Source organism: Malaclemys terrapin, chromosome 7 (assembly GCF_027887155.1).
Source record: "Malaclemys terrapin pileata isolate rMalTer1 chromosome 7, rMalTer1.hap1, whole genome shotgun sequence".
In the NCBI taxonomy this organism is placed as follows: domain Eukaryota; kingdom Metazoa; phylum Chordata; order Testudines; family Emydidae; genus Malaclemys; species Malaclemys terrapin.
This window is the reverse complement of record NC_071511.1, coordinates 35,933,271-35,946,312: the sequence shown is the minus strand read 5'-3', so window position 1 is coordinate 35,946,312 and position 13,042 is coordinate 35,933,271. Positions and strand designations below refer to the sequence as shown.

The window sequence follows — 13,042 nt, the reverse complement described above, 5'->3', positions numbered from 1 at the left end:
GAGCTCGGCTGTTCTCAGTGGTGGCAGATGACAGAACAAGGAGCAATGGTCTCAAGTTGCAGTGGGGGAGGTCCAGGTTGGATATCAGGAAAAACTATTTCACTAGGAGGGTGGTGAAACACTGGAATGCGTTACCTAGGGAGGTGGTGGAGTCTCCTTCCTTGGAGGTTTTTAAGGCCCGGCTTGACAAAGCCCTGGCTGGGATGATTTAGCTGGGAATTGGTCCTGCTTTGAGCAGGGGGTTGGACTAGATGACCTCTTGAGGTCCCTTCCAACTCTGATATTCTATGATTCTATGATTCTATGATTCTATGAAGATAATGGAGCAAGTAATTAAGGAAATCATCTGTAAACACTTGGAAGGTGGTAAGGTGATAGGGAATAGCCAGCATGGATTTGTAAAGAACAAATTGTGTCAAACCAATCTGATAGCTTTATTTGATAGGATAACGAGTCTTGTGGATAAGGGAGAAGCTGTGGATGTGGTATACCTAGACTTTAGTAAGGCATTTGATACGGTCTCGCATGATATTCTTATCGATAAACTAGGCAAATACAATTTAGATGGGGCTACTATAAGGTGGGTGCATAACTGGCTGGATAACCGTACTCAGAGAGTTGTTGTTAATGGTTCCCAATCCTGCTGAAAAGGCATAACAAGTGGGGTTCCGCAGGGGTCTGTTTTGGGACCGGCTCTGTTCAGTGTCTTCATTAACGATTTAGATATTGGCATAGAAAGTATGCTTATTAAGTTTGCAGATGATACCAAACTGGGAGGGATTGCAACTGCTTTGGAGGACAGGGTCATAATTCAAAATTATCTGGTCTGAGAAATGGCCTGAGGTAAACAGGATGAAGTTTAACAAAGACAAATGCAAAGTTTTCCACTTAGGAAGGAAAAATCAGTTTCACGCATACAGAATGGGAAGAGACTGTCTAGGAAGGAGTATGGCAGAAAGGGATCTAGGGTTTATAGTGGACCACAAGCTAAATATGAGTCAACAGTGTGATGCTGTTGCAAAAAAAGGAAACGTGATTCTGGGATGTATTAACAGGTGTGTTGTGAGCAAGACACGAGAAGTGATTCTTCCAGTCTACTCTGCGCTGGTTAGGCCTCAACTGGAGTATTGTGTCCAGTTCTGGGCACCGCATTTCAAGAAAGATGTGGAGAAATTGGAGAGGGTCCAGAGAAGAGCAACAAGAATGATTAAAGGTCTTGAGAACATGACCTATGAAGGAAGGCTGAAAGAAATTGCCTAGGGAGGTTGTGGAACCTCCATCTCTGGAGATATTTAAGAGTAGGTTAGATAAATGTCTATCAGGGATGGTCTAGACAGTATTTGGTCCTGCCATGAGGGCAGGGGACTGGCCTCAATGATCTCTCGAGGTCCCTTCCAATCCTAGAATCTGTGAATAAGAGAGTATCCCATCTCCCCTCTCATTTGCGATTATATAACAGTCCTGTAGCAATGGCAATGATTACCTACATAGAAAAATAATATTTCAAAAATATTTATGTATTTGTATCTGTCTTTAACACAATTTAAGCAGCTGGAAATAAGGAGAGCCTGTGTCTTGTGACCAGTGAGCTCTGTGTAGGCCACCAGCAAGGGCAATGCAGCAAACCAGTTGGACCACAGTTGGGAAATCTTTACCCATTTTAATGAGAAATGGGTCCTATGGAAGAGTCTGTAGTGTACTCATGCCTAGCATAACTTTCCTTTGCTTAGAATATAGGTAAAAGGTGTTTTAAAGATTAAAAAAAGCTGTGCTCAAAGTATTAAAAAGCTTGCATGAATTTCCCTCATAACACACTTAAATCAAAAGCAATTTTCACTGGAAAACTCAAAAGGCATTTCACGTCAATGAAAGCAATTTCACTGCCAGTTTTCAACATTGTACTGTTTCAATGCTAGAAGTGTCCAAAAATCACAAGAATTGTATATACATTTTCTCTTTATTCAGCTTATATTTGAGATGCATAGAATAACCACTTTAAAAGGTTGAAAAATTCATATGTAAATCCCAGGACATTTTCAATATTTACCACCTAAAAAATCGAAGACTAATAGTTGAAAGATTCCAAAAAAATGGTATGTTATGATGGAATGAAAATAGTAATGTAATGTAAATACTTAGGCAACCTAACTAAAACTATTGCTACCATCCTACCTATGCAGATCTCTCCTGCAGCCTAACCTGCAAAATGAGAGGTACAACTGTGAAATGGCAAGATCTGGTGGTAGGTCTGCAGCCCTTATGGAGCAAGTAGTTCTGCAGAAGTTTTTAGCTGAAGCACTTTTTCCCCCCAGAAAAAGGTATAATATTACTTTAGTACTTGATTTTCAGAGGAGCTGAATGCTCACAATTCTTGTTGATTTCAATTGGAATTAAAGGTTCTCAGCACTAATGAAAATAAATTGGGCCTTAGCTGTGTCTTCACTAGGACAAAAACTTGTGTCTTAAATAATGTGAGTTAGCTAAGGGTGGTTAAACAAAGTAAAACCCTAATGAAGACAAGGCAGTTTGTAGTTGTCACACAAGGTAGTATGCAAGGTAAAGACTATGGAAGCATACGGTTAACCTCAACCTAATTCGAGAAAATGGCAAACTGCCTTGTCTTCACTAGGATTTTATGTTGTATTAGTTAACTTGAGTTAAGACACAAATTTTTTCCCCTAGTGAAGATAAGGCCTTAGTGTCTGGTTCCTAATAAGATTCTAAATGTGAAAGTCTCAGTAGTTGATTGGCTTCAGACGTTTATGTGCTGTTTCCTTGAACTTGGTACTCCCTTCAGAAATCCGTTCAAGATATGAATACCATTTTATTTTTAACATCTAAGATATTATTTTAATTGGCTTATTTTCATTAATGAGCTGTTAAAAATACTGGTTTGTAGTACTTGGATGCATAACATGAAAGATGGTATACCAAAGTTTGCTTTTGATCACTCTCATGCTGTCTGCTTTAATGTGACATCTCTCCATTGAAGCTGTTTTTCTGTTTCTTTTGTTTAGATTTAACTTTGATCTCCAAAATCATAGATACTGCTTGCTATAGATAGCAATTCTGGAAATATTTTAACCTTTTCCATTATAATAAATTGGTGTTTTATATAGGTTAAGGAACTGTTCCTGCTAAAGATGGACGCCTCTATGCATATGCTTAACAGTCTCAGTGAATGAATAAATGAGATTATTCATAACCTTTAAAGTTAAGCACATGAATAAGTCAAGTCTTTGCAGGATCTGGGCCTAAGTGAAGATCTCTTAAAAGCTAACATTCTGAAATGGTGGTGCATACTATTTTGTGAGTCAAACTTAATAATACTGTCAAGTAGTTTAATTTGGGTGTTCGCAACAAAAGAAAAACTCAAATGGTTAATGGTTTACTTGGTCTGTCTAATTCATGCTTTTATTTTACCTCTCTTAAACAGTGAGGGAGTGAAATATTTAAAAATAAAACATCAATTGGATTATTACCCTCAGAAAATTACTTACTCCCACTTCTGAGCAGAATACGGTGAATCCTTTTTTAAATTCCTGTAGCATTATCAATGCAAATAAAAATGGGTTAGGTACACTTTGTCACCAAACAAGAACATATAAGAGAAAAATGAAGACACATCATTGAGTGCAGTGTTTGCTGTCTGTGGGAAACTTGCTGTTTGTTACTCTTATGGACACAGGACCCATTTTGACTGGAGGCAAGTTCCTGAGTTACGTGCAACAAGTACAGTGTATAAAGGGATGGAAATAGGATTAAAAAATTGATGATGACTGAATGAGAACAAATGTCTACCAAAGAAATAGTTACATGTATTGATTTATAATACCATATGTTATCTAGATAAGCTTAATGCAGAAAGTACAGTGACTTCTAAGATTACTATATAATCTCTGTCCTTTTGTTCCGCATCAGAAGAAACTAATAAAGAGCGATGTCATGAAGACAGATATTTCTGACCGATTGACAGCTTGGAAAATTAAATTACCTCAAGTTACCATGTAATCCAAATGTTTGAATATATTTCTCTTTAATTTTTTTATATGCATACAGAACCATATCTTGGAGGGCTTTCAAGAGGTATCCAGTAAATCATTTTGCGCTTCTGCTATGCACATAAAGTACTATGAATATAAAATATTCATTATTTAGTCATTGAATTGTGATGTCTTGCTAGAGTGGCCAGTGATACATTGGCTACATGTTGTATGCAAATCATTATCATTATCCGTTATTATTCTGTACTTTTCCTTTGTAATTACATTTTATTTTTTTCTGTACACTTAGTGATTTTGTTTGTAATCTTGATGTGGTACTAAGTTATTTTTATAATAGGAAGTCTCTTCATGATAGAATTGTGGCTTCAAAGGAGCATTAGACAGCTTGCCCCATAAATACATGGAAACAATTCATCTAAATTAGGCTTAATTTATTGGTATTGAAAGTTTACTGTGCTTACTCCAGTGTTGATTACTGAGTTAGACTTTCAAATTGTGGCATGCTTTTGCACTTGTAAAAAGCAGGAATTATGCTTGCAAGTACATGTGTAGTATGTGATGAGTATGACGCTTTCAAGCTGTTGTGTGTGTAAATCTGCCACACTCAGAAATTGGTGCAGAGTGGGTAAACCTACAAATATTGCCATACAGGTAAAGTAACATTGTGTGATTAGCATTCATTCTGGCTGGGGCACTTTGAAATGATGAACCTTGAGCTGAAAAACCTTATGAATTGAAAATTGTGGCTAGGTAAAGTTGTATTTCATAAAGGTGTAACTTTCACTAAGAAGTCCTCTAATCTTAATATTATTTTTCAGTTTATATGGGACACATGAAAAATAAATATACGCATTTTGATAGTGTCAATTAATAAAAATATGCACCCCTCAATAAAAGACTGAGGCCCTGAGTAAAAAGAAGTCTCTGTCAAGTAGAGCCAGCCAAAACATGGAATTTCCAATTTGCAGGAAATTTTGCATTTTTGACATTTGATTTAGTTGAATGAATGGAATTTTTAAAAAAAATTCTGTGAACCAGCAATCCTTCCCCTCCCTGCCTAAAACCCACACATTTTGGAAACACTGACACAGTGTTTATAAAATGAAATCTGCTCCCCAACCGGAACAGATGCTGAGTGAAATTGACATTCTCATCAGTTTCACGGCTGCTAATAGCCGCTGTTGGGGCTCCCACGTGTAGCTGGGTGACATTTTTTGGACGAAGTAGTTTATTCACTGAAAAATGCAGTTTTAGTCAACTCAAAACTATTGCACATTTGACCCAGTAGTTTTGCTGGGGAAAATTTTTTCAGGATCAGCGAACTGCATGCATGTCTTTCTGTTCTCTTCATAAACTTTATCTTGCTGGTTAGGGCACTTGCCTAGGATGTGGGAGAATCAGGTTTGAGTGCCCACTCTGGAGCAGGGACTTGAATTCAGATCTCCCCCTTTTCTAGGTGAGGGCCCTAACCACCAAGATATTTTCTCTTCTAGGGTGAGTGTGTCTCAGTCTCTCCTATTGAAACTGTTGTGCTGTGCACAAATACTTAAAAATTAATTGGGCCACAGAGAGAGAATGTGAGAATAAAGCATTCATCTGGAAGGTAGGAGATGTGGATTCAAGTCCATCTTCTGAATCAGGCAGAGGGAACATTTGAATCCACATCTCCTTCCTCACACGTGAGTGCCTTAATCACCAGGCTCTAGAGCAATTTCCAATTTGCTGACAAATTCCCAACCAAACTGAATATTGCCTCTGATTTTTTTGATTTGCTGGCTGAACGGAAAAATCAATTCTTTCCCCAGCTCTGCTCCCAAAAGCTGTAGTTACATGCTGGGGACTCCGGGGCTTTCAGACTTCTGGGCCAGTTAGCATCATAGTGAACTGGCTGGCCTGGGAATCTGGATGCCCTCACATTCCTGGCAGGGCTGGCCTGAAGCTGCAGACAATGATCAAATATCTCAGAATATTTTGTATCTTATATCTCAACATCTTTTGCGTTATTTTAGCCAGCCCCTCCATTGCAGTGTAATACATAAAGATTTATTTATTTTATGAAATTAAAATATTTATAAAAAGTTTTAACTATTCTGCCAAATATGACCAGAGCCAGTGCTTACATTCAGGACATTATACATTTGATATTTTCATATTTAAAAAATATAATGAATGTATATATGGAAAATGTCAGCTTACTCAGTGATATATATTCAGTCAGCGATATAACAGCAGCATTTACACTTAAGTTATATTGGCAACCAGAAGTGCTAGAAAAATGATGAGAACAATTATTTTAAAACACACAAAAAACCTTAGCCTATAGAAAATGTGGTCCCCAGACCATGGCTTCGTAACCCGCTTTGGGATTGCAAATCCAAACTTGAGCAATATTGTCCTAAAGGTTTGTGAGAAAAGTCTCCAAAAATCAGAGGGTAAAAATCTCTCTGTTAAATTGATACAAAGAATTATTGTTACTGCTCCTTTTCTGACCTTATGGAAGTTCAAGGTCCAATTAAATATTTGACAAACATATAGCTGCCTATGTTAGCCATTTGCTTTTAGAAGCAGGCTTATTAAACATAGTTATCTGGAGCTGCTGTAACGATGGCTATTTGTTATGAAGCAAATTCTTTTGTTAGATTTGTGCATAGGAGCCACAAACAAGTCTGACAAGGAACGTGCCATTCTACTGCTCAACTCCTATAGAAAGCACATAGGAAAGCAGAATTTAGCTCCTTTTCATGCCTATGTGTAGTTGCAGTGGGAAGCCTTGCTTGGTGGATAAACATGATAAAATACTGCCCATTCTGTAGTGCATGGCATACATTGAACCAATACACAGTGCTTCAAACACTTCATTGACACCTACTAGAGAATTAAATGTACCTAGTAGGTATGAAAGATATAGGGAACAGCTATATCAGCAGAGGTACTGGAACTGTGTGCAGACTCAGGAAGCTGACATTGCTTTGGCATGCATCCAGAAAGTCAGCTTTTTAATTATGTATTGGTCTAGAAACCCCCTTTCCCCCTTTTATTAATGCAAGCTTCAGTTCTGCCGAAGTTGCTGGTACAGGTATCCTCATTCACGAAGGCAAGCATTCCACATGCCCAAGATTAGTGGGGGGGTTTAGCCCAGCCCATACAGATATCTTCGCCTCATAATGATAAATCCTGTCAACATACGCGAAAACCATTTAATCCTAAACAAATGAAAATATGTTTGGTAAAAATGCCATTTTTGGCTTTACGAATAGGATTTTGTGGATAAGTCATCCAAAACAGGTGAAGAATCTGCCATCAAAGTAAGTCAGAGGATGCTTGTAAGGCTATGACATAGTCTGAAGTTGATCGCATCTACATCGCAGGTCATTAGAAAAACCCCATTTCAAAAGATTGGCCACACAATTACCCTGTCTTATTTGCAACCAGTTCAGGGATGACCCACAGGTGCCATGGCAGGTCAAAACCTGGTGGGCAGATGGTTGGGTCGGTGACATTCCCATTTATATGTGTTTTATTGTTTCATATTTAGGGTTATTAACCTGATAAAGTCATTCAATATGATGAACATGTACTATAAAACACAATTATTAAGTGGTACGCCTCTACTCCGGTATAACGCTGTCCTCGGGAGCCAAAAAATCTTACCGCGTTATAGGTGAAACTGCGTTATATTAAACTTGCTTTGATTCCCCAGAGTGCGCAACCCCCCCCCCCCTCCCCCGGAGCACTGCTTTACTGCGTTATATCAGAATTCGTGTTATATTGAGTCGCGTTATATCAGGGTAGAGGTGTATATTCTTTTCTTCAGTTTCTAATGCACACAGCTAATAACTGAGAAGGAGGAGTGGGGGAAGGGTAGGATAATCAATTTTGGAAGCAACAAAAAAAACATCTGAGCAGAACTGTGTCAAAATATGATCAAGGACATTAATGTCCTGACTGTTGTTATCTTTCAATAAAATGTATATTTTCCACAGTTTTAGCTGTATCTTTCAGGACTGAAAACTTTTCTCATGATTTATGTTTATCTTACGCTAAATATCTAGTCAAGTATTCTGTTAATTAGAATAAAATGAACATATATAGCATATACCAACATTGAGAGTTCTTGGGCTTTAATTATCTGAAAGCATTCTATAACTGCCCTTATCTGTGAATGCAAAGCTTTGAGTCATCTGTGTAATCATAAGAATACCAAGCTGGAATGATTGCATCATGATTCCAAATTTGTTGTTGTTATATAATAAATTGATTTGACACTTTTCGGTGCCCCATTTCTTCTTTTTCTGACCCCATTTTTCCCTTTTCCTTTTTAAATGTTCATGTAAATAGATGTTTGCAGTATTGTAGCTGTGGTTTGTTTCATGCTTTTCTCCTTAGCCTGGCACTGTGCAAATGAAAGGGGTGGTATAGTAAGGCTATACTTTACTTTGGCCAAATTACATTGTGGAGGAGATTACAAATTGTATTATTACACATGGGTTACAGTGTGTTTATAGAGCTGGCCAGAAAACATCAACATAATTTTTTTGTGAAATGTTCTTATATTTTCCAGCTGTCTGTAGTGCTTGATACCAGATTTTATACTAGGCCAAATTCAGCACTGGGGTGAAATTTTAAGATGCACTAAGGGTGAAATTGGCTCTTTATATTTATAGTACTAACCAGAAGTTACAACAGCTTTTAAATAGATTTTAGAAAGTCTTGCCACATTAAAAGATGATAGTGAAGGTAATTGTATTAATGATGGACAGCTGTTATTGTGAAACTTTAACAGTTTCCGATATGGTATAAGCCGTATGTTGTCTTTGAAATCTCTTTCAATATAAAAGTATAACAAACTCTTAAGTGAACTGCTGTCAAAGTAAGCAATGCTCAATGTATATACTTTTTATGTTTTAAACACCTTAATGCATAGTTGCTCCAATAAATGATACTTACGGTCTTCCTTTAAACTGTTTTGGCCATAAGTGGTCATAATTTGAATACCCAAGGAGACTAAATAAGCATATAGGTTTTATTCTTTTGTTAAAATTCACCCACCAGTTGCAATCGCACAACTGGTGAAATAAGAGAATCACAGAGGTGTACAGAATCTCTTTAAATTTCATTATACTGCAGGGAGTGGGATCCACTCAAAATCCTTGTGCAAAGGTTTCCAGTTTATTGACCTGAATATCTTTATGAAATATTGAGTAATAACTTGAAATGCAGATGTTATATATTCTTAGCTGTGATTTAGGTTTTGAAATATATTTAGACATGGTATAGCTCCTAACACTGTTAGTATGGATTCTTAGAAGTAATATCAGCAAGTTCTTCACTAGAATAGATCACGTATTTTGGAAGTAATTCTTCAAATCATTCTCTTGATTACTTGCTTATTTAATACAACATTTGCCTTGAAACATATTCCAGGAGTGTTTAATATGCAAAATAAATTTGACCTGATCTTGCATGAAAATAATCAAATTATTATGCATTGTTTAAGCTAAGATATACAAAATGTTCATTAATAAGTGTTACACTTCTTAGTTAAAATCTATTTGATGTATTCTTTTGATCCTTAGGGTTGAGCAATGTAGTAAGCACAGCTAACTATTAATACCATTAAAGAATTTTCACTGTTGTTTTTGTAACATTATTAGCCTATTTAAAATTTGTACATCACTGAAAAAATAATAATTTTGTCAGACTTTGACATAAGAATCCAAAATCTGACTTCTGAAACATAATGTTTCTCATAAATTGCAGTTTGAGACGTCCTGGTCTCTTAAAAGAAAGGAAGCTGTTCAGAGGCCAATATTAATGATTGCTATTATAGACATTGTTATTTTTGTAGGGAGAAAATGCTGTATGTTAAAGCCATGTGCTTTTGTTCAGTAGATAGTAATTGTGTGACAGAATATTACAGTAGTAGTTTGGAGATAAGGTAAATTATTCAGAAACTAATTCGTAATTATTCTTTATTTTTTTCTGTAGTGGTCATTTGTAGTGGCTACAATTACAGAAATTCCACCAGTTCTCTTTCTTCCCAATTTCCTTGTTCAGAGAAAGGTGCTGAAGCCTCTAAGAACCCAAACAGGAGGAACAATAATGGTAAGTTATTGCTTTTTTCTACTGTCTTTCATCAATTTGAATTAATGAACTACATTTTTAAAATTTAACTATTGCCCTTTTGTCATAGATTTTATAATTTAGAGCCATCTGTGCTTATATACCAATGGATCTGTGATTGGATAGGTTTACTAATCCTACACTGGCTCAGGGCAGGCGGGGGGTTAATGATCTGTCCTAGAGACAGTGGCTAAATCCAGCATGACATTGCAATACCTAGCAGCTGTATCAAGATGAGAGGGCATGAAAAGAGAAACAACCGCTAAGAAGGGGGAGATTTTTGACCCTACTCAGGATGTCATCTGCTCTTACAATTCTTTTTTTCTGGTACCATAAGAAAAAGGATGTGCTGCTTAAAATGAGTTTCTTGTCTGAAATATAACTAGTAAGGAAATGACAGCTTCTTACTGTTCATTTTGTGTATTCAGAAATTCAGATCTGCTCATTTTATTGATTTAAAATAAGATTTTACTGCTTTTTATTGCTGTTCACACTATAGCAGGGGCACAGATAAAATGGAGTGAGCTGTATTCTGTTTAATCATAACAGAATTGTTTTCCAAGTTCCAATTAGTTACATCTGTTCTTCCTCACTGCAGGCAGTGGAGTACACAGGTGTCACTGAGGGCTTAATTTGTCCTACAGAACCTTTATTACAGACGGTGATATGCCAGATGGAAAGAACCCACTTGAGACTCTGAGCTAAGGCTGAGTTTGCAGGTCTAGTAGTTGGGAAAAACCATTTTTTTCATTCAAAACTGAACACATTTTGATACTGAAATCAGAGAGGCAACAACCATCAAACCCTTCTATGATATTTGTCAGAGTAGAAGCACATTTCAGAAAGCAAACCGCAGTGCTTCAAGACCATAGTGGTATTCCATATCTCTTTTCACAGGAACAGACCTGTAGCAGCGAGTTTATAAGTTGAAAATAAATGATCTTATCTAAATTTACAGTTGATGTGATGGCAAATAGATTTTCACTGCATCTACTGCATTTTTGGCCTCCCCTGCCCTCCCCAACCTAGCTGTTACAATGAAGATCCATGGAATGGTACAGAATCCCACATTACTGTTCCTGAATTATGTTAAGGTTAGCTATTGAAGTGCATTGTCTTGAGGTTCAGCAGTGTACTTCTTTTTTTTCTTTCAGCACTAGAAATCAGAATAAAAGATCTATTGCAACTTACTAGCTGATATGAAAGGTGGAGGAGGCTGCGAAGCTATAGGGGAATTGTAAAGCAGCAGCAGTATTTTCACAAAACTGAGAGGTTATCTATGTTAATTGTCTATCAGTGGGATAATAGGCACTTCATAGCAATCAGACTGTACATTAAAAGCAAGATGCATTTTTTCCAAATTCTTCCCTTGATGAATAACATCAAAGATTCATTGAAGATGCAAATAACATATAACGGCTTAAGGAGGGGTAGAGTAACAGAGGCCACAAGGCTGGGTGGGGGGGAACCTCAGTCTGCCTAGATACCAAGGTCCTCCTTCCCCCTCAACCCCTCCCCCCCAATGAGCGCATGGTCCAAGTGTGCAATCCTGGGTCTTGTTTACCACTAGAAGCCGGCCCTTTCTGATCCATAAAAACAGGCAATCAGTCTGACCCGTAGCATCATAAGCAGCACAACTCCTAATTTACAACTAAGGGGACAGAGGGCGGGACAACTAACCAGAGAGTAGAGGCTTTTGAAAATCCTAGTGTAGTTTAAATGGGGGGGAGGGGAGGCACCCAGCAGCCAATCAGCCTCCATATCCTTTTGCCAAGTCAACAGCTAAGCAGAGAACTGCCATTGGGGGGTGGCAGAGCTTCTCTTCCTGCCAGGCATACATTTTGGGCTTCTCTCATTCCCCACTGTCCAGTCAAGATTCTCCCCTGCTACAGGCGGTAAGAGGGTATCATTTAAAGCACCCAAAATAGGAAATGAATTTCACACTTTGTTCAAAAAGTAAATAAAATTAAAAACTTAAAATTAATTAAAATATACTGTTAAAAACATCTATTTTATATGTTGTGTACATCATTGCTAGCTTTGGAAAATGCTGTGTACCCAAAAGAAGGGTTGATAGTACCATAAGAAAGGAAACTGCACTATAAAAATGGTGTGTCTGCTATAATTTAAAATTCCTGGAGTAAAATATCTTGTCCCATGTGTTTTCATTTATGTGGCAGTATTGTCGGTCAAGGCTTACAGCAATCAGTGGGCTTGCAGTAAACTATATTAAGTGTTTGTTGTTCAGATTTATGCATGTTTTAAGAATAGCAACATATTCTTGTATGGCAAGAAGCATTCCTGGTGCGAAGGCACATAACTACTAGCGCTGTGGAAAGGACTTGCTTGGTTTTCTACAGTGTAGTGTCTTTAGACTGGACTTTTTGAAGTAATATAGCACACAAGGCCAAATTCTCCCTTTACACCAGGGTTGGGCAAACTATGGCTCAGGGGCCACATATGGCCCTTCAGACATTTTAATCCAGCCTTCGAGCTCCAGCCGGGAAGCAGTGTCTGGGGCTTGCCCTGCTCCGGTGTGGCAGCTGGGGAGCAGGGTCGAGGTCATGCCCCACTCTGCATGGCTCCTGGAAGCAGCGGCATGTCCCTCCTCCGGTTCCTACATGAAGGGGCAGCCAGGGGGCTCCGCACGCTGTCCCCGCCCCAAGAGCTGCCTCCGCAGCTCCCATGGGCCAGGAACTGCCTGGCCGGAGCCCTCCTGCACCCCAACCCCTAATTTCGTGAGCATTCATAGCCTGCCATACAATTTCCATACCCAGGTGTGGCCCTCAGGCCAAAAAGTTTGCCCACCCCTGCTTTACATCCTTGAAAGGCATGTACATAGTGCCCATGAAAGTGAGTGGGACCTATGCACATGTAACCTAGTGCAAAATTTGGCCCATAGCTCTGAAGAAATG

At 38.1% G+C, this 13,042-nt stretch overlaps 1 protein-coding gene across 3 annotated transcripts in view; it reads left to right on the top strand.

The window, feature by feature from the left end:
* Positions 1-13,042, top strand: part of HDAC11 (histone deacetylase 11) — a 71,566-nt gene that overhangs the window by 22,097 nt on the left and 36,427 nt on the right. For all 3 annotated transcript variants that reach the window (XM_054033912.1, XM_054033913.1, XM_054033914.1), the window contains exons 5-6: positions 4,060-4,086; positions 9,993-10,109. In XM_054033912.1, coding sequence (XP_053889887.1) covers positions 4,060-4,086; positions 9,993-10,109 — 144 coding nt within the window. The remainder of the gene's footprint in view (positions 1-4,059; positions 4,087-9,992; positions 10,110-13,042) is intronic.